This window comes from Typopeltis vanoorti, chromosome 2 (assembly GCF_054136105.1).
Source record: "Typopeltis vanoorti isolate ZY-2024b chromosome 2, IOZ_Tvanoo_1.0, whole genome shotgun sequence".
NCBI lineage: Eukaryota > Metazoa > Arthropoda > Arachnida > Uropygi > Thelyphonidae > Typopeltis > Typopeltis vanoorti.
Genome location: NC_143550.1, coordinates 15840263 through 15867521, shown reverse-complemented (window position 1 = coordinate 15867521; position 27259 = coordinate 15840263). Strand labels below are relative to the sequence as shown.

The 27259-nt window shown below is 36.9% G+C and overlaps 1 protein-coding gene across 4 annotated transcripts in view; it reads left to right on the top strand.

Moving 5' to 3' along the window:
- Positions 1–27259, top strand: part of Oseg1 (intraflagellar transport protein Oseg1) — a 796421-nt gene that overhangs the window by 282886 nt on the left and 486276 nt on the right. For all 4 annotated transcript variants that reach the window (XM_090410292.1, XM_090410285.1, XM_090410300.1 and 1 more), the window contains exon 9: positions 6522–6580. In XM_090410292.1, coding sequence (XP_090266418.1) covers positions 6522–6580 — 59 coding nt within the window. The remainder of the gene's footprint in view (positions 1–6521; positions 6581–27259) is intronic.

Here is a 27259-nt window from a genome sequence, read left to right as displayed (position 1 = left end):
TCAGCCAGTATTGCTGAATTCTTATTCAGTTTATGCAACAACTGTAGTACCTCCTTTTCATACACTGAATCTTTCATTTAAAAGCTGAAAACGTAGCTTTTAGCTTGGTGTTGCATACACCAAGTTGATATCTCTTAGAAAAATGGAAACTCCTTAGTCAAACCTGCTTATAATCTGTAATCAGTAGAGTTATTCTTTCACATTTGCATTCCTTTATTTGCAGCATAATAACAGAATTCTTTGCAGTTGTCTTTAGCTTGTCTTTAGCAGAACCAATTTCTTTTCACCATACTTAGCTCTCTTTCTCTCTATCACTGTGTGTGTTCGTGAGACAGAGAGAGGAGGGGAGAGAGAGATACAGAAAGCTAAGTTTGAGTATTAAAAGAAACTAGTTTTATTCTTTGAACTGTAGGGGTGGATACATTCTGATATTAATTATTTAAGTATTTATAAAATGTTTTCCATGTGTTGACGATATTTTCCTCATCTAGCAGCCAATACCATGGGACCAAACCTAGTATACTCCTCAAATTGGTCATAATTTTCTTCTTTGTAATTCAGCATGTAACCTTTTCTGAGTGGAACATCCATATACTTATTATTATTATTATTATTATTATTCAGGCCTCCATGGAGTCAAAAGACTCATCATGGAAGGTCCTTCCTAAGAACATAAAGTCTGTCAAGACTCATCGAGGGGGAGGTCCCCCCCCAAGAAACACAAAGTCTATCATACCACTCTTTAAACTCATTGACTGTTCTCGCTCTCACCACTCCATCAGGCAATACATTCTATGGTTCAACCACCCTCCACGCAAAGAAACCACTCCTTACCCTCTTGCTCACAGTTTCCTTTCGTAAATTCCAGGGATGGCCTCTTGTCATCACTCCTTCCCGCTGTTCAACCAGGCGAAAGAACTCTCCAGTGTCAACCCTGTAACCACCTCTCAACAGTTTAAAAGTCTCAATCATATCACCTCTCCTTCTTCTATCCATCAAACTCTGCCGTCCACATTCCCTCAGCCGATCCTCATAACTATCCTTGTACAGGCCTGAAACCATCTTTGTCATCTGTCTTTGTATCCTTTCCACAGTTAATTTATCCCCCTTCATATCCTGGGGACCAAATCTGAGAACAATAGTCCAAGTGTGGTCTGATCAGAGACTTGTACAACGGAGCCACTACTCAGGTAAGAACAGTATGGTAACTCTCTCCAACCTGAAGTAGAACAGACACATCTTTAACTGAGTCCCCCCCCCCCCCCCAATGTTATTGTTGGATCTCAAGGTCATAGAATGTCTTCTGCCACATGCTACTTGAGGAACTTGTCTTTCAACAGCTCACTAATTTGGTTTCATTCTTTTATTTTCTTGAGATTTCACTGCTCCAAATCAATATTTGGATAATGAAAGTCACCTGTGATGACTTGTTTAACATCTTTCAGATTGATTTGTCTGTAACAGTACCCCACTATGTAATTGATCTTGGTGGACTTTTCTTCATCCTAGATAGTTTCAAACTCACCGCTACATGGAAATCATTACTAATATGCAATCATAGCTTTTTAAACTAACCACTGAAACCATTCAACATCATTAGTAGTACACATCCTCTCCTCTAATATTGGTCCTTTCTAAAAATACTCTTCCATTTACTCTCAAATATACCAGCTAGTGTATCTGCCTCTGAGATCTTCATCTCACTTATGTCTACAGCGAAGGTTCCACTGCATTCTCCACGGCTGTAATTAAAACTACATTTAGCAGAAATACTGGCAATCAGAACTAGAACTATGGCTTTAAAATCCACAGGTTCTCTGTTATTAACTGGCAATTAAAGAAAATAAAATTTGGTCCTAAATTTAACACCCATTAGAATCGAGATTTGGAGCTGTGCCTATATAGAGAACACTACTCTCCATGTATGCTCATTTTTCTTCTTAATTTCATTTTCTGAGGATGATTGTTAGTTTGAAATGGCCAGAATGTCATGTGAATACTCTTTAACTTTGCCATATTGCTTTGTTTTCGGTGCCGAGTTGTCCATCCATGAGTTAGTCATGCTACTCATCCACATGGAATTCCAATCACTTATTATTATTCATCATTTTATCTAGCCTTTTATTCCTCCATAATCATCTGTCAAAAATATCATCATCATCATTCCTGCCATGTATCCTCAAGGGGTGTACAGGATATGATAGTACTACATGAAAAATTTACATCATTAGTAACTTCCTATCTACAATTTTCCTCTAAATCAGTCTGTTACTTTTCAAGACACCAACATTATCAGATCTTATATTTCTATCGTCTAAGGAACTTTGTACCGTATCAATCCACCTATATCTTGATCTTTCTTCTGGGTCGTTTTCCTGCCAATCTGGCAGAGAACACTTGTTTTGCTAATCTTTCCTCACCCATTCTGTTTAAGTGACCATACCACCTGAGATTAGCTCTGCTAACTCATTCCTGGATGCTGACAATGTCAAGTTCTTTCCTAATATCCTCGTTTTTAATATGATATTGCCATTGATGCCATCTGTTCACACCTCTAATCTTTCTCACGACTCTCATATCTGCGGTCTCTAGTCGTTGGTCAAGTGTTTTATTTCTGACCCAGCTCTCAGATCCATAAGTTAAGACTGGTTTGAACACTGTCTTGTATACAGCTAATTTAGTGTTCTTCCGACTGATTTCTGTCTTATTCCATATGAATTTATTCAGTTGACTTCCTACCATACCAGCTTTGTTTGATTCTGTTGTCTCTTTCCATATTTAATTTACCATCTTCACACTAAAAATCATGCCAAAGTAGTAGAAATGTTTTACTTGTTCCACAGGTTCTCTGTTCACAACGCAGTTGACATTTTCAACGATTCTACCTATTTTCATTGTCTTTGTCTTTTTATTGCTGACCTTCATACCATATCTTTACAACAGTTATTCAATTTAGTCAGGAAATCTTGCAGACTTGTAGTGGATTTATTTAGAAGTATAACATTGTCTGCATAAAGCAAAGAGCTGACATTGACATCTCCAATTTTGATATCATGTTTAATACCACTTTCCTTCATAATGTTATCCATATAGATAAAGTATAACAGAGAAATATTTCAATCCTTTGATGGCTTTTTCTACTTCAAGTATGGATATGTATTCCTGGCTGTATGCCTATTGAGTGTTTTTTACTACTGCGCTATCACTGCTTGTTTCATTTAGCAATTTTTCGAAGTAATTACTCCATACTTCAAGGATTTCTTTTTCTCCCGTTTTCATGTCACTTTTATCATCTCTAACTCCTTTTACAGCACTCTTTCCTCCATTAATAAGTTTCTTCAACAACCTCCAGAATATCTTACCACCTTCTTGATATTTATTTTCTATGTTCTTGCCAAAGTCCTCCCATGACTTTTATTTAGCTAGTTTTACACAGTGTTTCGCTTTCTTACATTTGTCTCTGTATTCTCTAAGAGCACAAGCTGACTTATTTGCCAGGAACTTTTGATATGCTTTCAAAAATATCATGTGGTTTTATATAGTGTTCTGTATTGTTTATTGAGTTAGTTTATCCTATTTTACACATTCGTTTATTTGTTCTATTTATTTATATGCACAGTTTTTATGTTCTTGATTGTTTATCACCATCCAACTTTAAACAGAAGAAGCAGTGCGGTCAATGATCATACTGTGGTGCAAGAATTTGTTCATATACTGGATGATTCAGAACTCTTGGGCCGAACTTTATGGGGTGATAGAACCACCTAAACAAGCACGTTTCATCATACAATGCATGGTCTGAACTCAAGCGGTGAAGCTCCAGGGGTTAGCAACTACTGTGTCAGGAAATGAAGAAACACAAGAATGACAGAGGAGATTTGAAATAATTACAGAAATTACAGAACATAAATTAAAGAATTTTATTGAAGAAATTACGGAAACTGCTCAAAAGAGCAACCACCAACATTAATGCAGGCTTCACAGTTTTGACGTAGTGATTGGTGCACATTGGCAAAAACACCAGGCATTTCTCGTACAGGGAAGCGGCAATAGATATCCTGGCAGTAAGGTCTTTATTGGAATCGATGGGGCTCTCGTAGATCAGGCTTTTCATATGGCCCCATAGGAAAAAGTCCAGACATGAGAGATCAGGCGATCGTGGCCGCCAAGCGATGGGACCACTCCGACCAATCCATCATCCTGGAAATGTTGCATCCCAGGCGTTCCTCACATCCACACTGAAATGGGGTGGTGCTCTGTCATGTTGGAACTGCATATGTGTTTGAATGTTTGCTGGAACAGGGTTCAGTAATTCTGGCAAGACCTCTTGTAAAAATACGAGGTACGTTCTCCCATTCAGTCGTGCTTGCAAAAGTATGGGCCAATCAAATGGTCATGTAGGATTCCAGCCCAAACATTTATGGAGAAATGCTGCTGGTACGAATGTGGACGTGTGGCGTGCAGATTTCTGCTCTCCCACACATGATAATTGTGGGTATTAAAAATACCCTCACGTGTAAAAGTGCATTCGTCTTATTTGTGCATGTCGAATAAGACATGTACATCAAAGTCTGCTGCAGGAACCACTGTGCAAAATCCATATGAGGCTGGTAATCTGCAGGTGTCAAGGCATGCACCCTCTGTGCATGGTAGGGGTGTAATCGTTCGTCTCATAGAACTCGCCACACCGTCGATTGGGGCACATGTACGGCATGGGAAATTGCTCACATGCTACATTCGGGATGATCTGCAACCCTACGTAGAATTTCCTCTGTAACACGTGGCGTCCTCACAGCTCCTTGCACGTCCTATATCCTGCATGCCGCTGACAAAGGCGCCCATTTCACACAGATACTGGTGCAATTGCTGAAAGCTTTTACGATCAGGCACGCTTCTGGTTGGAAAGCACTCTTGGTACAGTCTTTGGCTTCCCTCGCATTCCCGTCTGTAGCTCTGTAAATGAAATGCATGTCAGCCTTCTCCTGATTTGTGAAAGAATCCATCCTTTTTGCACTCCATGGTGGAAATAATGATAACTGCAGAAACCAACGCTTATAAGTGTTCACTGGAAAGCACCCTCTAGCGCTTCTCCGTGTGAGTTCGGAACAGGCATTATATGACGAAAAGTGCTTGTTTAGGTGTGTTCTATCACCCCTTAAAGTTTGACCCAAGAGTTCTGAATCACCCTGTAGATAGATAAATGGGGGAATAAAATCACCAAAACAGAAATCATGTTAGCTAATACACAACTTTTCTCATGGTGACTATGCTTTGCCCTACCACCAGGTGAATGAAAAACCCAGTTGAATATAGTAATCCCATGAAGAAATACACTACTTCTAATGAAGTCAATGCCCCCCCCCCCCAATAGGCAAGGTGCATCGTGCCATGTAACAAAGTCATGTGTTTGTTTTGTTTGAATTGGAGGAACATGATACTCCCAAGTCAATTCAACTGTGACTGGGTGAAATGGCTGCAAGAAGGGAATTGATGGAGATGAAAGAGACTGACTGTGATAGGCTGTCATGTTACAGGCCTATCTGTTTGGCAAATTGTTGACAAATGGGGCCATCCAAGGTCAACAATCAGTGATACCATACTGAGAGTGAAGTGCAAGGAGTCAACCGCAAGTGTTACCTGCAGTCGATGACCAAGTTTAACACAGCATCTGAAACATGAGTAAGTGTCCTGGTTATAAGAATCCAAGTAGTAAGCAAAAAACGAAAATCTTAAGTACTTCGAAAAAGCTTGAAATAAATATTTTGAAATCAATGAGAGAACATGTGACATCAACAGACTTATTTAGCAGGAGCAAGTGTGAATGCTTCAAAGTTGATTAGAACAAGGTTGAAAGAAATACAGTATTTAGTGTATTACTGTATTTCTTTATTTATTCTTATTGTATTTTCACTATTTATTTTTAAACATTATCCATAGTAAGATAGCTGCAACTGCAGGGGATCTGGTAAACTATTGAAAAACCTAAATGGCATATCTTTTAACAAAGAAAGCTACTCCACTTTGCTGCAACAAATATTAATATGAGAGACTACTCCTTGAATCTGCCTCAGCTTTAAGAAACTACCCTAACCTCAACAAATTTTGTTGCATTGAAACTGCTCCAAATTTGTGAAGAACTCATCCTCCATACAGCACAACAGATAAGGATACCGATTTTACCCACTGGAGAAGGGAGGGGACTGTATTCAGGACTTTAGGCTCACTTTTGGTTGTCATGCTTCAGCCTCATTTACCAGTGTTGTACTTGTGTGCACATATCATATCATACTGTGCAATTGTAGCAATTTGACTTTGCTGAAATATTCAAAATATTGATGAAGTTTATTTGTGATTAATATTAGTCTATGTTGTAATTTCCTTAAAAAAAAATAATTATGAATAGCCAATGTGAATAGCCTTCTGGCATCATAAATTTTAGATATTCTTTTATATATATATATATATATATATATATATATATATTCATTACTTAATTTATATAACTGAATTTTTATGTACAGTGCGCATAAAATGTCGAGATTTGGTTAAAAAGCTGGCAGTCTACAAACATCGCTTGGCTGTAAGTCACAGTCTTTTTTATATCTTGCTCATGTAATATATCTAATACATCCAGTTGAATGTTATGGAATACTTTTTTTTTCAAAAAAAAAATATATATATATATATATATTTATATATATGTGTGTGTGTGTGTGTATTTATTTATTTTTTGATTGATATATAATATCTTATTTACAAGAAATAAAAGTGTTATGGGTCTGTAATTTTCACATATTCTTTTGTCTCCATAAAAAAGGAGACAAAAGAATATGTGAAAATTACAGACCCATAACACTCGTAAGTCATAGCTATAAACTACTCATCCGAATTATTCAAAAGAGAACACAGGTGCTTACAGAAAAATTCATAGAAGAAATTCAAGCAGGATTCAGGCAACATGGATCCACTATAGGCCACATCTTTACCATTAATAATATTGCAGAAAAATATTGGAAATACAACCTGCCCATATACTGTTGTTTTATAGATTTCAAGCAAGCTTTTGATTCAGTTAATAGAAACAAATTGATCACCATTTTAAAGAATGTAAGAATGGATTCAGATATTTTAACATTTGTTACAAATTATTATGGAGACACTAAAGCTTTTGTTAAAACGAACAATATTAAAACTAAGGATTTCAAAGTTGAAAAAAAGGTGTAATGCAGGGTTGCCCTCTTTCACCTCAACTTTTATCATTTTCCTAGAAGAAGTCTGTAAAACCATAGCTGATGAATCAGGTGTAAAAATCAATGGCACCAACATTAATCACAATAAATATGCTGATGATATTATTATCCTAGAAGATTCTAAACCACAGTTAGAAAAAACTATTAATATTTTAAATGACTCCTGTAAAATCTATGGTATGAAAATAAATCTTCATAAAACAAAAGTAATGAAGATAGGTAGAGAAGAAGAAAATATTTCTATAAATCTCGAAAATCATCCGTTGGAACAAGTTAATAAATATGTTTATCTTGGCATTCTCATTTTCAGTAACTGCAACAACATGGAAACAGTAAAACATAGGCTAAACCTTGGTTGGACCAGAATGAATAAACTAAATAAAATATGGAAAAATAAAAAAATCTCAATAAGTCTAAAACTAAAATTATATAAAACAATTATCATCCCCTTGGCTACCTGTGCTTCAGAAGCCTGGAGATTAACTCAACAACCAATTAAGAAACTTCAAACATTTGAAATGAAATGCCTCAGAAAAATCAACACTCACTGGATGCAACACAAGACCAATGATTAAGTCAGAATAGATTTAAACTTCCCAGATGATATAATAGATACAACCATTAAGCATCAGTTGAGATGGTTTGGTAACATTCAAAGAATGGCCCCTCATAGATTGCTGTATTTAGCTCTGAATGGATATATAGGAGGTAAAAGACTTACAGGCAGTCCAAGAAGTACTTGGATAAAGTTGCTGAAAGAATATTCTCATCTGCCTAGCTATAGAGTCATGACCGAGATGGCCAAAGATCGTGATAAAGTGGAGAACCTTTCTTCTTAATGGAATCAATCCGTTACCAAGCAGATGAGATGATGATGATATTTACAAGAAAAAGAGAAAACTACCTAATATTTAGGTCAATTTAATTTTTATTGGAAAAAATGTCAAATGGGAAAATGCTATTTAATATTTTTACGTGTAAGCGGTGTTTTCCACTTTGACTATAGACAAATACTCTAGCTAGGGATGAACTGGTGGTCTGTACATTGCAAAGATATTGCATCTTGCCACATCATTTTTAGACATACTTATTTTCTGTAAATATATCAAATTATAAGGAATCTCCATAGCTCAATCAGTAATGGGAGATGTCCTATGGTTGGAAAGACCTTAATATGAATCCTGTCTGGGACACAGAGGACCTTTGTAAGGGCTTTTTTAACTGAATATGAGTTGGGTGGTTTCATACAAGAGTACCAGAGATTTCCTTCTGGAAAACCCAGAATTTTTATTATGTAAAACAAATGACCATAGGATACATGCAGTGGACAGACAGTGGAATAAGATTAACTGTAGCATAGCATTTTTCCACTTGGTTATACCATAAATTAAAGATACCAAGAAAAAATATATTTGTTTTAATCCTTTATCCAAGTGTAAGCAAACAAAGTTTGTGCCTGAAGTATTTTCAGGACTGGGATAACTCGTATATAGAAGCTAATGACTTCACATTGCTTGCCTTAGTATCCCATAATGCAAAACACATATCCTTGCAGACATGTATAATACTATGTAATGTATAATGCAATTGATGAATGTGCGATTACTTCTAGTTTTCTGGGAGCTAAGATAAAAATCTTAATGCATGTAATTGAAAAGCAGAAAGGAAAAGTAAAAGAGATGGTAATTTTGGTAGAAACAAAAGATTTGTTTGGTGATAAATGCAACATGAAACAATATTGAAAGGACTGTTAGAACAAGTGAGAGTGAAGAATGAAAAAGTGGAAATAGTTATCGTGTTATCTAGATATGATAAAAATGAATTAAATAAAATTGCTTTGATGGCAAAAAAATTGATGTTTGCCATCAAATTGTGGCTGTGTAGAAAGAATGGTTGTGAGTATATGGATATGATATGTGGAGTGTAGGATGGCCTACACTTGAACATGTATTTAGTATCAAGAGTCTGGAAAGTTATGAATTGGCTCACAGATCAGGGAAACTAGACTATTATGACTCAGAGATCAGAGAAACTAGATTATGATGAGAGGAATGGTGAGAATCTGTTCAAAAGAGTGATCATGTTATGTAACTAATCAAAAGAAACATGCGTATTAACCACAGTGAAAAGTATTTACTTGTAAATATTTCATCCTAAGTATCTTAGGACATCATCAGTACAGTAGTTTAAGCAATAATAGGAATAACATACAGTTAGGGCGCATGATTACAATAGAATCTCATTAAACGTGTGTAATGTGTTACAAAAGTAAAAAAAAAAAAAAAAAAAAAAAAACTAATAATAATTATTTTACACAATTTGGTATGACAATTTCCCATACTTTAGGAATAGTAAGAACGTCATTGCAGTTTAAATTTGGTCTGTGTTAGAGCTTCAGAACTTTCTTTATATAAACGTTCATGTTTATATAAAGATCTATGTAAAAGTTTAGACTTTTCCCAATGGATCCTATGGCTTGGATTTTCAATTCCGTATTGAGAGAGGCCAGATTTCTGCGGTTTAAAAAGACGAATGTGGTCTTGTTGTTCCGAGATGCGTTTCTGAACAGACCTACCTGTCTGTCCAAAGTAAGACAATTTTCATGAGCATGGAATCTCATAAATGCCAGGCAACATCAAAGGTGAGAGTTTGTCCTTAGGAGAAGGTAACAAGTTGTAAATTTGGTTGATAGGTTTGTAAGTAGTGGCAAAATTGTATTTCTTCATAATTTTAGAGAGACGTTTGGAGACGCCTTTGACATAAGGTATTATTATTATTACAGGCGACTCCAGGGAGTCCTTAGACTCATCGAGGGAGGCCCTAAACATTATGTCCACACAACTATACGACATTTTCACAGTATCTATCATACCTTGCCTTGAACTCACTCACTGTCATTGCTTCCACAAAAGACTCTGGCAGCTTATTCCACTCATTTACCACTCTAAAAGTAAAGAACCCAACTCTAACACCCCTGCTAACCACGCTCTTGCCCAGCTTCCATAGGCGTTCCCTAGTTCTCCTACCATCAGTCCTGATCTCAAAAATATCCTCTGAATTAATCCTATAGAAACCCTTTAGCAATTTGAATGTCTCAATCATATCTCCCCTTTTCCGCCTATCAACTAATGTCTGCAACCCACAAATCTTCAACCTGTTCTCATATAGTTCATTCCATAGACCTGCTATCATCTTAGTCACTTGCCTCTAGATCCTCTCCACCTCCTCCCCATCAAGAAGGAACCTAGGTGACCAAATCTGGACACAGTAGTCGAGACGAGGTCTTATCAAGGCTCGGTACAGAGGTACAATAACTTGCTTGTCTCTGCTTGTCAAGGTATTTTTCAACAACTAAGTGAGTTGATGAGCTGATTTAGCAAGTAAGGTATGGGAATCCTATGGACTTCTTCTTGTCTGGTTTGATGTGTGGGAAAGTGACTGATGATTTTTTGAGTTATTTTAGGATTATATCCATTTAGGATGGCTGTATTTTTGATTACTTCTAATCCTTTTTTTTGAGATTTTTCAGAGGAGCAGAATTTGTGTGCTCTGGAAACTAGTGATTTAATAATGCCAGATTTCTGAGATGGATGATGAACGGAAGAATTGTTAATGTAGCGACCTGAGAATGTAGGCTTGCGAAAGACAGACGTAGCGATGGAACCGTCTTCTTTTCTTTGAATGTCTAAATCCAAAAAGGAGATACCCTGTGAAGATTCTTTTTCTAATGTAAAGTTGATGCGATGACGAAGAAGGTTAATTTTATCTAGAAACAGTTGTAATTCATGTTTGGGATGATCCCAGACTGCAAATACGTCATCGACACATCTTATCCAAATTTTTGGTTTGAGTTCAAAAGTGAATATTTTTTCCTCAAGGTGTTCTAGAAACAAGTTTGCTTGGTTTGGTGATAAAGGAGATCCCATTGTGTTCCTTCTTGCTTGTAAATTTGACCTTTCCAGGTGAAGTAACCTGATGCAATAACAAACTTGAACAATTCAGCTATATCAGACGGAAATTTTTGAGTTAGTAATTCTATTGTTTCTTTATGGGGAATGTTCGTGAAGAGGGAGACAATGTCGAAGCTGATTAACAAGTCAGTTTTTGAAAGTTGGATGTCTTTCATTTTTGTGTGAAACTCTAGAATTTTTGATTGAAGAGACTGAGCGGCCTATGTGAGGATGGAGAAGGTTAGATAAGAATCTTGATAACTTGTAAGTTGGACTGCTCATACAGTCTACGACGGGTCTGAGTGGAACATTAATTTTGTGTAGCTTAGGTAAGCCATAAATTCTAGGAGATCTGGCATGGTATGTCATACGTTTTTTGATTATTTTTTCATCTAAGGAGGAAGTTTCATTGAGTAGCTTATTTAATTTTCTGAGTTGACGTTTTGTAGGATCATAATCCAATTTGGTATAAGTATTACAATCTCGAAGAAGTAAATTCATTTTTCGGTTATATGAATTTGTATCAAGAACCACAGTGGTATTTCCTTTATCAGCTCTTGTAATGATTATGTTTTTATTATGTTTAAAAACAAACAAAAAAAAAAACAAAAAAACTAATAATAATTATTTTACACAATTTTGTATGATGATTTCCCATAGTTAATCATTACCAGAGCTAATAAAGGAAATACCACTGTGGTTCTTGATACAAATTCATATGACTGAAAAATGAATTTACTTCTTCGAGATTGTAATACTTACGCCAAATTGGATTATAATCCTACAAAACGTCAACTCAGAAAATTAAATAAGCTACTTAATGAAATTAAGTAGCTTATTCTTCCTTAGATGAAGAAACAATCAAAAAACTTAAGACATACCATGCCAGACTTCCTAGAATTTATGGCTTACCTAAGCTACCAAAACTAACGTTCCACTCAGACCTGTCGTAAACTGTATCAGCAGTCCAACTTACAAGTTATCCAGATTCTTATCTAACCTTCTCCGTCCTCACAAAGGCCACTCAGTCTCTTCAATCAAAAATTCTACAGAGTTTCACACAAAAATAAAAGACATTCAACTTTCAAAAACTGACTTGTTAATCAGCTTTGACGTTGTCTCCCTCTTCATGAACATTCCCCATAAAGAAACAGTAGAATTATTAACTCAAAAATTTCCATCTGATATAGTTGAATTGTTCAAGTTTGTTATTGCATCAAGTTACTTCACCTGGAAAGGTCAAATTTGCAAGCAAGAAGGAACACAATGGGATCTCCTTTATCACCAAACCAAGCAAACTTGTTTCTAGAACACCTTGAGGAAAAAATATTCACTTTTGAACTCAAACCAGAAATTTGGTTAAGATATGTCGACGACGTATTTGCAGTCTGGGATCATCCCAAACATGAATTACAACTGTTTCTAGATAAAATTAACCTTCTTCGTCATCGCATCAACTTTACGTTAGAAAAAGAATCTCCACAGGGTATCGCCTTTTTTGGATTTACACATTCAAAGAAAAGAAGATGGTTCCATCGCTATGTCTGTCTTTCGCAAGCCTACATTCTCAGGTCGCTACATTAACAATTCTTCCGTTCATCATCCATCTCAGAAATCTGGCATTATTAAATCACTAGTTTCCAGAGCACACAAATTATGCTCCTCTGAAGAATCTCTAAACCAAGAATTAGAAGTAATCAAAAATACAGCCATCCTAAATGGATATAATCCTAAAACAACTCAAAAAATCATCAGTCACTTTCCCACACATCAAACCAGACAAGAAGTCCATAGGATTCCCATACCTCACGTCAAAGGCATCTCTGAACGTCTTTCTAAAATTATGAAGAAATACAATTTTGCCACTACTTACAAACCTATCAACCAAATTTACAACTTGTTACCTTCTCCTAAGGACAAACTCTCACCTTTGATGTTGCCTGGCGTTTATGAGATTCTGTGCTCATGCAAATTGTCTTTGGACAGACAGGTAGGTCTGTTCAGAAACGCATCTCGGAACAACAAGACCACATTCGTCTTTTTAAACCGCAGAAATCTGGCCTCTCTCAACACAGAATTGAAAATCCAAGCCATAGGATCCATTGGGAAAAGTCTAAACTTTTCCTTAGATCTTTATATAAATATGAACGTTTATATAAAGAAAGTTCTGAAGCCCTAACACAGACGAAATTTAAACTGCAATGACGTTCTTACTATTCCTAAAGTATGGGAAATTATCATAAAAAATTGTGTAAAATAATTATTATTAGTTTTTTTTTTTTTTTTTACTTCTGTAACACGTTACACACGTTTAATGAGATTCTATTGTAATCATGCGCCCTAACTGTATGTTATTCCTATTATTGCTTAAACTACTGTACTGATGATATCCTAAGATACTTAGGATGAAATATTTACAAGTAAATAATTTTCACTGTGGTGAATACGTGTGTTTCTTTTAATTATGATCTCACCACAGGTTTCGTTATTTTAAAAAAAAAAATGTTATGTAACTCTGTTAATGAGAATAATGTGCATTATCATGGAAATGATTATGAGGTAAAAACGTGTGATTGTCTGGTTTGTGTTTATTAAGCAAGTGGTACAGACTGCAGAGTGAGTGCATAAAAAAGCATACAGGTAACCTATTACAGATGTAGAAGAATGCTAGGAGTATCAGAAACAGAAGAGATGAAGTTTGTTATCTTGGTCAATACCTTGGGCCTTACATTGTAGACATCAGTGAGACCTGGCTATCAGAAACACATATTCTAACTGGTATTGAGTGAAAAGGAAGGATAGTAGGAAGGGGGATGCTGATAATGATACTAGATGATTTGAGATTAGTTAATGTGGAAAGTTATGACTACAATACTAGTAACAATTTTCCATGTGGCAATAGGTTTGAAGCTATCTGGTGTGAGGTGGAGTCTAACATGAACAAATTCATAGTGGAGTGCTGTTGCAGACCTAGTAGATCTGTTTCTAGTCACAGCAAAACATATTACCAAATAAACGCGATGAGTGCAAAATGTGTAATCATCATGGGAGACTTTAATTATAAAATATTGATTAGGTAGCAGTGGAATCTCATGAATGAAACCAAATTTAGTGAGTTGTTGCAAGACAACTTCCCCAAACTAAACTGCATGTGACAGGTGGAACATGGGGGGGGGGGATCAGTGAGTTATATCTGATTATAGTGTGAGAAGTGGTTTTAGTAACAATGACTGTTGGCGACAGCAGTCATGCAATAATAATTGGGAAGTGGCTAATTTTATTAGTGTTTCTTTCAGAAAGAGTTACATGCTAAGCTACAAAACAGGAAATTATGATCACCTGAGGACTATACTGGGTTTTTGTCCCTTGGTGTCATTTGCTAGATGAGAAGGATCTCGGCAGTATGTGGGAAGCAGTTAAAAATGCTTGAATGATGCAATATTGGAATGCATTCTTAGAGTTTGAAGAGTAAAGAGGGTAGGATGAAATTTATGTTTAATTTTATTAAACAAAAGATACATAAGTAAAGGATGATGTGGAAGGAATATCGTGTTGATAAAGATTATTATTATATGAGACTGCAAGGGAGTCAAGGACTCATAGAGGGAGGCTATAAATCGCCCAAACCAGCTGTCATACCTTCCCTTAAATTCATTCACACTAGATCGCTCACTACCCGTAAAGGCAAACTATTCCACTCACTCACCGATCTGTGAGAGAAAAACGTAGCTCTTACCCATTTCTTGCCTGTGAACAATTTAAGTTCCATGAATGATCCTGTGTTTTCTCCCCCATCTTCCATATAACGAAAAATTTCATCAGATGATATCCTATAACATCCATTCAAAAACTTATAGACCTCTATCATATCATTCCCTTTCTCCTATTAACCAGAGTCTGCAATCCACATACTTGCAATCTGTCCTCATAATCCGGATGTCATCTTTGTAACTCTTCTTTGTACCCTTTCCACAGTCTTTATCCCTTTAGAACCCAGGAGACCGAATCTGTGCACTATAATCCAGGTGTGGTCTTAACAAGGCCCTATAAAGTGGCAAAACGACTTCCATATCTTTACATGTCGAGATTCACTTAAACACCACAGTTATACTCTGAGTTGTATTTGCAACTTTTGCTATGTGACCTTTGTACTTCAAATTCTTATCCACCATTACAGCAAGATCCCTAGCCTCATCAGTTTCTTGTAGCATAACTAAACTAATATAATATACTGCTGGAAATCTCATCACGCCAAAGTGCATACACTTACTATTTTTTACTAAATAATTTAAGGAAATTACAACGTCGACTAGGATATACATTAAAATAAATTTTAATGTACTTCAATATTTCGGCAACGCCACGTTGCCATTTTCAAGAAACTTTAGAACAAGACATGTGCACGCAGGTACAACAAACAGTAAGTGAGGAAGAGGCAGGAAGCTATTATTTCTCCTAAAGTCCTGATGATGCCCCCCTAACAGGCAATGTTGGTATTCTTGGGCGATTAGGCTGAAGGTCTTCTGATGTAGGTTTCCCAAATTTGAGGCAGTCTCATGCAGCCAAATTTGTTGAGGTTTGGATCGTTTCTCAGGGCTGAAGCTGATTCCATGAAAAGCCTTTCATATTTGTATTTACTACGGTGTATTATCGTGGCTTTCTTCCACTGTATTCTATGGCAGGTATCCAGCGCATGGTCAGCAAGACCAGAGTGGCTGTATTGGTGAAACTGGATGTAGTCCTTGTGTTCTGAAATTCTGATATTTGCTGTCCTGCCTGTTTGGCCAAAGTAGGACAGCTTACAGTTGCAAGGGACCTGGTATACACCAGGTAGGTCTAGGAGTCCTTAAATTATTTAGTGAAAAATGCATAACCAACGTCTAAGCCTTTCCATGAGATTTACACTTACTAACATTAAACTGATAGCCGTTTTCGTTTGCCCAAATTTCTAGCCTATTCAAATAATTTTGTAAGTGCTGGATATTAGTAGCATCCCTGATTGCCCTGTCTATCTTCACATTATTGACAATGTCATTAATGTATAAATTGACCAACAGTGGCCCAAGGACTGAATCCGTCAACCATTCACCAATCCAAGTCGAGTTTATATTCCTATCCCATGTTCTCCAGATTATGCAACAGCCTTTCATGTAGTTTCCTGTAAAATGGCTTAGCAAAAGCCAACATTATCATAGTGTATCCATTCCCTTTATCCAACTCTCATAACATTGTTATAAAATGTGAGCATATTGCTAAAACATGAACCCTTTAATAAACCATTGCAGAGTATTGCTTGTTTGTCTACCCTTTTCTGTATGCAAGTTCTTACCAACTTCTCTAAAATCTTCACCACCACCACCATAGAGATACTAATAGGTTAGTAGTTAGACACATCAGTTTTTGCACCATTCTTGTACAATGGAACTATCAAAAATTGCTTCCATCCCTGTGGTATCATTCCTGAGTTGAGACTCAAGTTATACAAACATATTAAAGGCCTAGCCAATTCTGCTGAACTTTCCTTTAGCAAATTTGCTGATATTCTATCGGTCTCTATTGACAAATTCTTATCCAGGTTATGCAACAACTCTTCAACCTTATTTACATGAACCTCTAACTCTTCATCCAATGTAATAGTAGCACTGTGCACCATGTTACATACACCTGGTTGATATATCTTAGCAAAGTGAGCACTAATTAATTGAACAATCTCATTAGCTTCCGACACTCGAGTATCATTTGCATTCAATAAAGTTATTCTTTAATATTTATTCTTTCTTTTGCTTGCATCACAATAATAAAATTCTTTTGGATTTTCTTTAGCTTGCATGGCTAGTTTCTTTTCATACTCTGATTTTATCTTTCCACACACTACTCGTTACTTTTCTTCCCTGAGCTTCAGATATTTCATAACTTCTCTCATTCTTATTCTCACATTATTCTTTCCACATCATCTTCTTGTGGATCTCTTTCTTAATAAGGGATACATTCAGATACTGCCTCATTTAAACACTTTTTTAAAAGATTCCCATGCATTGCTGACATTTTTCTCATTCAGTAACTGATACCATGGGACCGAAGATAGTGTTCTCCTAAGTTGATCATAATTTCCAGCTTTGTAATTCAGCATGTAACCTGTTCTAATGGGAACATCAATATAATTAGATACTTCCCAAGAAAGCACAACATGACCACTGTTACCAACTGGTGGTAAAATAGTCGTATTCTTAACGGACACCACTTTTGATGCTATGAACAAATCCAGCGCTCTCTGAACTTGAATTTCTTCTTTCATGTTGCTTGAAAAAGTTGTCTTGCAACAATTCAATAAATTCTTTCATTCTTATTATTCGATTTCTTTTCTACCCAATCATTGTTTGGATAATTAAAGTCACCCATAATGATCACTTGTTTGCAAATGAACAGGATGATGTCTCTTAGGAAAATTATAAGGAGCAGGCCAGAAAACTTACAACTGATGTGCAGAAAAGTAAGTCTGAGCATGAAAAGGAACTTTTCTTTCATTCTTACACAGCGATCAGAATACATCATGAAAAAGTTATGGAGACAACTATCATATTAGAGCAAAACTTTAGTTTAATATAAACCAAAATGAACACTCGACGTTTCTACCTTCATATCAAGGTCATCATCTGTAGCATACACATATATACAAAGAAACAAGCTGCACTACAATCTAAATTGTTTGCTAAAGTTACTGACCAACCGTTACAACAATTATTGGCCTGACCTCTGGTGAGAAAAAAAAACAAACAGACCTTTACTACATCAAAGCTAGAGTCCTATTATTATTATTATCTATTAGGTTACAAAATTAAATTGGGCTGGAGAGCATGATTATATATATAAAACTGTGATTATACATATAAATTTCAACCAATTGGTATTGAATAGTTTCCATTACAAGCTGAAAATTGCTTAAAGTCCTAAAGTATGCTAGAAACTAAGTAGGCTGAATATATGCCATCCAAATTCTTGGAATTTTTATGCCACCGTTATTGTTGAGATTAGGGTGGTTAATCAGAATTTCACATTCTTCTTTAAATTTTCTTTCATACCAGGTTTTTGTATGATGTAAAGAGCAGATACTTTTCCAATCAATTTGGTGTAGGGTGTTGAGAGCATGATCTGAGAGGCCTGCTTCACCAAATTGTTATATTTAATGTATCTTTTATGTTCTTTTTAATGTATAGGGATTGTACGTCCAGTTTCACCAAGGTAAGTAAGGTAAGTTACAGGTGAAGTAGATGCAATAAACTCCAGGATGTGCCAATGGAAGGAGAGATCCTTAGAGGAGTTGAATATGTTTTTTAATTTTATAGATGGTTTAAAAGTGTCATTAAGATTATAATGGTGTAGGATTCTATTGATTTTTTCTGATAACCCTTTAATGTATGAGATGGCTATGGTTTTACTGTAATCTATATTCTTTTTTGATGATGAAAACTTCATCAAAATAAAATTAAAAAATATATTCAACTCCTCTAAAGATCCTCTCCTCTCATTGGCACATCCTGGAGTTTATTGCATCTACTGCACCTGTAACTTAACCTTATATAGGTGAAACTGGACGTACAATCCCTATACGTAAAAAAGACACATTAAATATAACAATTTTGGTGAAGAAGGCCTCTCAGATCATGCTTTCAACACCCTACACCAAATTGATCGGAAAAGTACCTGCTCTTTACAAAAACCTGGTATGAAAGAAAATTTAAAGAAGCCTAATCTCAACAATAATGGTGACATAAAAATTCCAAGAATTTGGATGGCACATATTCAGCCAACTTAGTTTCTAGCATACTTTAGGACTTTAAGCAATTTTCAGCTTGTATTGGAAACTATTCCATACCAATTGGTTGAAATTTATACCAATGGGTGATCAGTAATTTCTTGAACTTCAAATAGGAATTTGAAGTTCAAAGGCCATATGCTTCAGATGATGACCTTGATATGATGGTCGAAACATCAACTGTTCATTTTGGTTTATATTAAACTAAAGGTTTGTTCTAACATGGTAGTTATCTACATAATTTTTTCATGATGTATGAAAAGAATCTAGCTCTGCAAGCTAAAACTCAGAAGAATTCTATTGTTGTGCTGCAAGTAAAAGAAGAAATGGGTATGAAAAAATAACTCTTCTGAATGTAGATGGTATGTGAGAGACACACACACACACATGAAAGAGATATTGTTCTAGTAATGAGTGCCCATTTCACTGCTACATCTTCACTAGATGAAAAAACTCAGTTGTATGAGAGGTAGGAACTAAAACTGGATAAGAATTTAGCAATAGCTTGATGGGATATTTTGACCCTCACAACAGGGAAAATTTCACAGGAGTAGAACGAATGTATGATAATTCCATTGCACTAGGGTAGTACAAAGACGAACGTGTGCAGCTATTGCGTATTGGTATCTCTGGAATGGTGGTGGAAAAAAATGGGTTGACAGAGAAACCATACTTTGCAATGAACAGGATAAGTTTACTAAGGGAGGGTCATGGTTGATCATCTTGCCCAAATTTCATAATAATATTACCATTGAGTGAAACGAGGGATCATGATAGTTTTAGACTTTGCTAAGGCTTTTGATAAGATACAGCATGGAAGACTGTTGTATAAACTGGTGAATACGAGTTTGGATTATAAAATGTTAACATGGATAAGATTACTAGCAGAATGATATGAATAAGTTGGAATTGTGGGCATGTGAAAATTACATTCAGTTCATGTTAGTAAAGTCATGCACTTTGGTGTGATGAGATATTGAATTCCATATAATATTGTCAGGATTATGCTACAAACGACTAATCAAGCTAGGAATCATAGAGTTTTAGTAGATAGGAATTTGAAGTTCAAGGGCCATACAACCTGACTTGGACTATTGTGTGTGTGTGTGTGTGTATGCCTAATATCTTGGTTTCTGTGGATGCATATACACTGAAGAGAGAGAGAGAGAGAAAGAAAGAAAGAGAGAGAGTACAAAGGAGAGTGTTAAAGATGATATCAGAATTGTGGAATACATATTATGGAGCCAGATTGAGAATTTGTGGACTGCAGACACTAGCTAACAAGAGAAAGAGGGGTGATAGGATTAAGGCTTACAAACTTCTGAAAGGATCATACAGGATATCAGTATGATATCTGAAAAGGTAAGATGGCTGGCGCTGGTGATATGTGGTCTTCATTGATGAGTCCCTGACTGGGGTCTTTCTTAATACAAACTTCAGAAAGGATCATACACGATACCATTAGATGGATGGAAGGTGTGAGGGAATACCTCCATGAACATTGAGAATGAATGCAGTGAAAAAGGTAGGGAGGACATTTCTCTCTAATATAGTGGTGTTTGATTGGAATAGATTGCCTTTGGAGTTGTGAGTTCAGGTAGTGTGAATGAATTCAAGAAAAGATACAACAGCTGAAACGTTTCTATTAATGAGCTCTGGGATCTTTCTTAATAATAATAATAGTACTTATTTTATCTATTTTTACCAACATATTACAATGACGTTTGTGTAGATACTTGGACACACAGCTGAGTTCTCTTACATTTTTCTCTGTATTTTCATAGGGTCCATAAACCCTCCACTTTATCTTCCTTATGTCAAATTAAAGACTTTCTGCTATGTACTTTTGTAATTTGTAATGCACCTAGCTAGAGTTCACTTATGATGGATGTAAATTTATGATATAGGATTGTTATTATTATTATTATTATTACTACCCCAAGACCTCATGGAGTCAAAGACTCATCTCGGGGGTCCTTTTATCACACACACAGCTCATCATACCTTGTCTTAAACACACTCAAACTCCTTGCAGACACTACACTCTCAGGCAAGGCATTCCAATCATTCACAACTCTACACGAAAAAAACCTTCCGCTCACTCCCCTACTTACACCTTCTTTATACAGTTTCCAGGGATGACTTCTGGTTCTTCCCCTATCTCCCACTATTTTATGTAGAACTTCTCCAGCATTGATCCTATAATAACCCCTTACTAGCTTGTAGGTCTCTATTATATCTCCCCTCTTCCTTCTGTCCACCAGACTCTGCAAATTACATCTTATCAACCTTTCCTCATACTCGACATTCCAGAGGTCAGAAACTACCTTATCGCCTTTGGACCCTTTCCAACATCTCTTCATCCTTCTGAAAACCCAGTGACCAAATCTGGGCACAATAGTCCATGTGTGGCCTAATCAAAGCCTTATACAACTGAACAAGAATCTCCCTACTTCTACACGTCAGTGTCCTCCGCATCATTCCCAGAAGCCTTTGTGTTGTCTTCACAATTTTGGCTATGTGTTTCCTAAATTTCAGATCCTTATCTACTACACCCCCAGATCTCTTATTTCCTTCACCTCCTACAATATATCCTCACCAAGCATAAATTCTGCATCCCATCTTTGTTTTCCAAATTTTAAAATCTTACATTTTGCAAAATTGAACTCGCATCCCCATTTCCGTGCTGAATCACTCAATTTATTCAAGTCTTCTTGCAAGGCCACAACATCTTCACTACTCTTCATGGTTCATCCCAACTTTGCATCATCTGCAAACAACTGAATATCTCCATCCAAATCTTCACCAATATCATTAATATACAATTTAAACAGTAATGGCCCTAAAACAGACCCCTGAGGCACACCACTAGTGACTTTCTTTTCCTGGATATCGCTCCCCCATACACAACTTGTTGATACCTATCAGATAGCCAGTCTCCAATCCAATGAACTAGTCTAATATACAACCCCATCTGTTCTAGTTTGACTATCATCTTATCATGAGGTACTCTATCAAAAGCCTTTGCTAAATCCATGTATATTACTGTGTATCCTTCTCCTCTGTCCAAGAAAGCAGTCACTTCATTGTAATAAGTAAGTAGATTACTAAAACATGAACTCCCTTTAGCAAATCCATGCTGTCCATTAAAGATAATACCATTGTTGTCAACCCTACTCTGGATCCTAGTTCTCACAAACTTCTCCAACAAATTATTATTATTATTATTACGGGCAACTCCAGGGAGTCATTAGACTCATCGAGGGAGGCCCCAAATCATATTCATCACAGCTATTCTACATTCATACAGTATCTATCATACCTCGCCTTAAACTCATTCACTGTCACAGCATCCACCACAGACTCTGGGAACGCATTCCACTCTACAAGTAAAGAACCCAGCTCTAACACCTTTACTAACCACACTTTTACCCAGTTTCCATGGATGTCCCCTAGTCCTCCCACAACCAGCCCTGTTCTCAAAACTATCTTCTGAATTAATTTTATAGAAACCCTTCAGTAATTTGAATGTCTCAATCATATCTCCCCTCCTCCGCCTATCAACCAATTTTTGCAACCCACAAATTCTCATAAGGTTCATTCCACAGACCTATCATCTTGGTCACTCGCCTCTGGATCCTCTTCACTTCCTCCCCATCAAGAAGGAACCTAGCTGACCAAATCTGGGCACAGTAGTCGAGATGAGGTCTTATCAAGGCTTGATACAGAGGAACAATAACCTGCTTGTCTCTGCTTGTCAACGTATTCTTCAGCAACCAAGTGATTTGATGAACTGATTTGGCCACTTTTGCAATGTGCCCCCTAAACTTCAACTCCTCATCCACCAACACTCCTAAATCTTGTGCCTCATCAATTTCCTGGAGTACAGTTCCACCAATGTAGTAATCTGCTGCTAATCTTTTCACTCCAAAATGTATAACCTTACATTTTGCCACATTAAATTGACATCCATTCACCTTAGCCCAGACCTCCAATCTATCCAAATCATCTTGCAAAATTTTGACGTCATCTGCATTCACTATTGCCCTACCCAACTTTGCATCATCCGCAAACAAATGAACTGTTCCTCTCAGATCCTTTCCTATATCATTAAAGAACAAATTAAACAGCAGTGGTCCAAGAACAGATCCTTGTGGCACACCACTAGTCACAGGCCGTCTTGTGGATTCTACTCCTGAATAAACCACTCTCTGATATCTCTCTGTCAACCGCCCTCCGATCCATCTCACAACCCTATATCCATCCCCATATGCTGCAATTTACTGATTAGAATTCCATGTGGTATCCTGTCAAAGGCCTTAGCAAGGTCCAGTAGAATCACTGTAAATCCATTACCCTTATCCAGTTCAGCCGTCACTGTGTTATAATATGTGAGCAAGTTATTGAGGCATGACCTACCCTTCACAAAACATGCTGTCCCCGATACAGTATCCCATTTTCTTCTATCCAATCTTGTATTTTCCTCTTGACTATTTTCTCCAAGACCTTGATAATGATTCCTGTTATGCTGATTGGCCGGTAATTTTCAACAGCAGCCTTGGAACCACCTTTATGCAGCGGAACTATTTTCCCCTCTTTCCACCCCCTTGGGACTGACCCGAGGCTCAAATTAAACAAAATGGTCAAGGGCACTGACAATTCTTTAGCCGCTTCACGTACGACACGAGCTGGTATACCATCCAATCCTACAGATGAATTGACACTGAGGTTCTGTAATAGACTAGTTACCTCTACTTCATTCATCACAATTCCAGTATAAGCTATTGGTTCTTCCATTCCTGCATTCTCACCACCTGAATGATATACTCTTGCAAAGTGCTCGCTCAGTAATTCCACTATATCGACTGATTCAGTTACCTCCCTATCCTCAGCATTTTTTAAGATCATTCTACCATGAACACTTTTCCTTTTACTTGCAACATATCGAAAAAACTGTTTGGGAATCTCTTTAGCCTGCATGGCCAATTTTCTTTCGTAATCCACTTTTGCTTTTCTTACCACCCTTGTTACCATCCTGGCCTGAGCTTTATACTGTTTCTGCGCCTGCTGATCACCTTTCTCCTTAAATTCCCTCCACAATTGTTTCTTTTTTTGCAGCTCAAGCTTAATAGTGTTATTCATCCATTTAACCCCTACTTGATTTATTATTCGGACTCTTGGTATACAGTCAACCATTGCCTCCTGCAAACACTTCTTAACCACCTCCCATGCACTATCAACATCCAGCCCTTACAGTTTTACATGCCATGGCACTGAACCAAGCACACACCTAAGCTTGTCATACTTACCAGCCTTGTAATTCCACATGTACCCTGTCTTAATTGTAAATTCCACTCCTTTAGCCACCTCCCAAGTCATGACCTTATGGTCACTCTCACCAATTGGTGGCAACATGGTCATGTTCGTTACAGCCACATTCTCAGTTGCAATTACTAGGTCAAGCACTCTCTGCCCCCTGGTATTTTCCACTACATGCTGCCACAGATAGTTGTCCTTTAATAACTGCATAAAATCCAATTCCTTCCTCCCATGTGCCCTCTCCTCTTTCCAGTCAATGTTACCATAATTGAAATCACCCATAATAATTACCCTTCTTCCGTTCATTTCTTCTATTTGCCTATGCATACTATCCCCACCATCGATTCCATCACCTGGTCTATAGCAGCACCCAATTGTATATTTTGTTCTGCTAGATTCTATCTCACACCAAACAGCCTCAAATGTGCTCTTTTCTCTATCCTGCAGTTCAACTTCTATACTCCTTGGCAGCAACTCATCAGCTATCATCAATAACACTCCTCCCCCCTTTTTATTCACCCTGTCACTCCTGAACATGCTATACCCGTCGCATTCAATCCCACTAGCTTTATCATCTGCTATCAGCCATGTTTCACTGATACCAACAACCTGTGGTCTGGAAGTGCCAACCAAGGCCAAAAACTCTTCCTTCTTATTCCTAATACTCCTGGCATTAGTGTACATGAATTGCAGAAGCCCATTTGTCCCATCCCTACTTTGATGCCTTATACTAACTATCCCATTCTGATTTGTTGTCCTTCGTATTCGCTCGGGCATAATATACTCCTTAATACACTCAACTGCCTCCCTAAAGTCTGCATATCCACTCCCCCCCCCTTAATAAATCTAGTTTCCCTGAGTCTGTACATCCATTTCCACATCATTCATCAACACTTTTTCAAGCTTCCATACACCAACTCCATTCAAATGTAACCCATCCATCTTATATAAGTCCTTTCGCCTATCGAACTCATTCCACACATCCACAAATTCCACACCACTCTCCATGCATAATCTACGCATAAAGTCATTGGCAATTATGGCCCTCCTTCTAAACACTTCACTGTCATACCGCGGTAAAATACTCACTATCCTAACTCTCTCACTCTTCTATTTTGCTACCTCAAGTAATTCCCTCACATTCTCTATCATTTCCATTTTGTCCTCTTTCAAATCATTTGTTTCTGCCACGATTATCATCTCTTTCACCCTCTGTTTTTGCACGAGAATAGATTCGCTGACGTCCTTTATGTTTGCACCCGGCTGGTACGACTTTATCAAACTCTCAACTATCACACCTCTTAATAGCGAATCCCCATACAGCACTCGCTCCTTCATTTTATTGACGTTTACGAACATTCTATTATTTGTCGTCACAGACTTACGCCGGTTATTAGTCGGTACGTTCAGCATACATTTTTCCATACGCTCCAGTTGCCTTTTCGCTCTGTGTATCGCACTGTTCAAATGTGCAATTTCACTACTCGCATTTATCTCGCCATTTTCATTATCAATCAAATCATCCATTCGTTCTGTATTTCTACCTTCATTTACACTTTCAACGATGCTCTCACACCTATCTGGCACTACCACGCAATTCTCTATCACACTGCCATTTTCTACATTCTGACTATCGTTAATGATATTACTCTCGCCACCCGAAACACGCTTGAGATCCTCATTCTCCTTACACTTTCTGCACATATTAATTCCACTATCACCCTCTAACCAGACTCCCACTGCTCTTCGCAAAGCATACATCTCACAGACAGCACATTGCATAAATTCGTTTACATCAAAACTCTTAAACAAACATGGCGACCTGGCCGCCATTTTTTTCTTTATCGGTGCCATATGTACGCTATCTTATCTTAAAAATAATACTTAAAATAACAGAAAATACACAAAAATTGCACAGACACACCAAGAAACAAAAAGCAAACAATACTACTTAAAATTCTAGTAAAATTGCCAAAGTTAACACAAAATACTACTAATATTTTTAGGAGCTCTCAAAAGCTGACGATCAAATCAGTGCGACACCAAGCGGAAGTTGATTACTGTTAACTACAACATCTGACACACATCAGGTAAGGACACACATTATGGCATTTGAGAGTGTTTTTGCTCCCTAGGTTTGTGCTTGGTCTCTGATGGTGAGAAATAACAGTTCGAAACATGCCAGTGAAACCTAATTTAAATATTAATAAAAGGCTTATTAATATTAATAAAAGTGTGGGCTCCAGGGCAGAGTTGGTGTATTTTAAGTAGTGCAAACCAGACAATTCTGATGCAATGGTTATATTCTCATAAGCTCTTTGGTAAACTTTTGAAACTTTTTTTAAGCTTCTTTTTACATTTTGCTACAAAATATGTGTGGGACCTATAATATCTTATTTGAATAATAATAAGCAGGCCACTAAATAAACATCACCTGAAAGCCAATTTCAGTCATTTCATTGTCAGTCAGGTTTTGACTGTATCTGGGAAGACATGGTCAATGAGATCTAATTTATGGTGTCATTGATTCTAAACCAGATAGCAATTTGGGTGTGTATGCAGAATGTGATTCGAATATGGAAGTTAAAGGATGGTGATGTACAAATGATTAAGAGTGAAAGTAATAGTTGTGGAAATGCACCGTGAGGAGAATATACACTTTTATTTAGCCAGATAAAACCAGACTTTCTTATGGTTCACAAAAAAGCATGCATGATCTTGTTCTGAAAAAATCAGTAAAAATAGCACAAATGATATCATACGTAATATGGATGGAGTTAAAGTGGGAAATAAAGCATGTGCAATGGTAGGAGTGAATCACGGAGTTGGGAAAGCGAGAAAAGTGAAATGCCCTAAATTGTGTCTGTGTGTGAGAGAGAGAGAGAGAGAGAGAGATGGGGGTAGAATGGTATCAAAATTGATGTAAA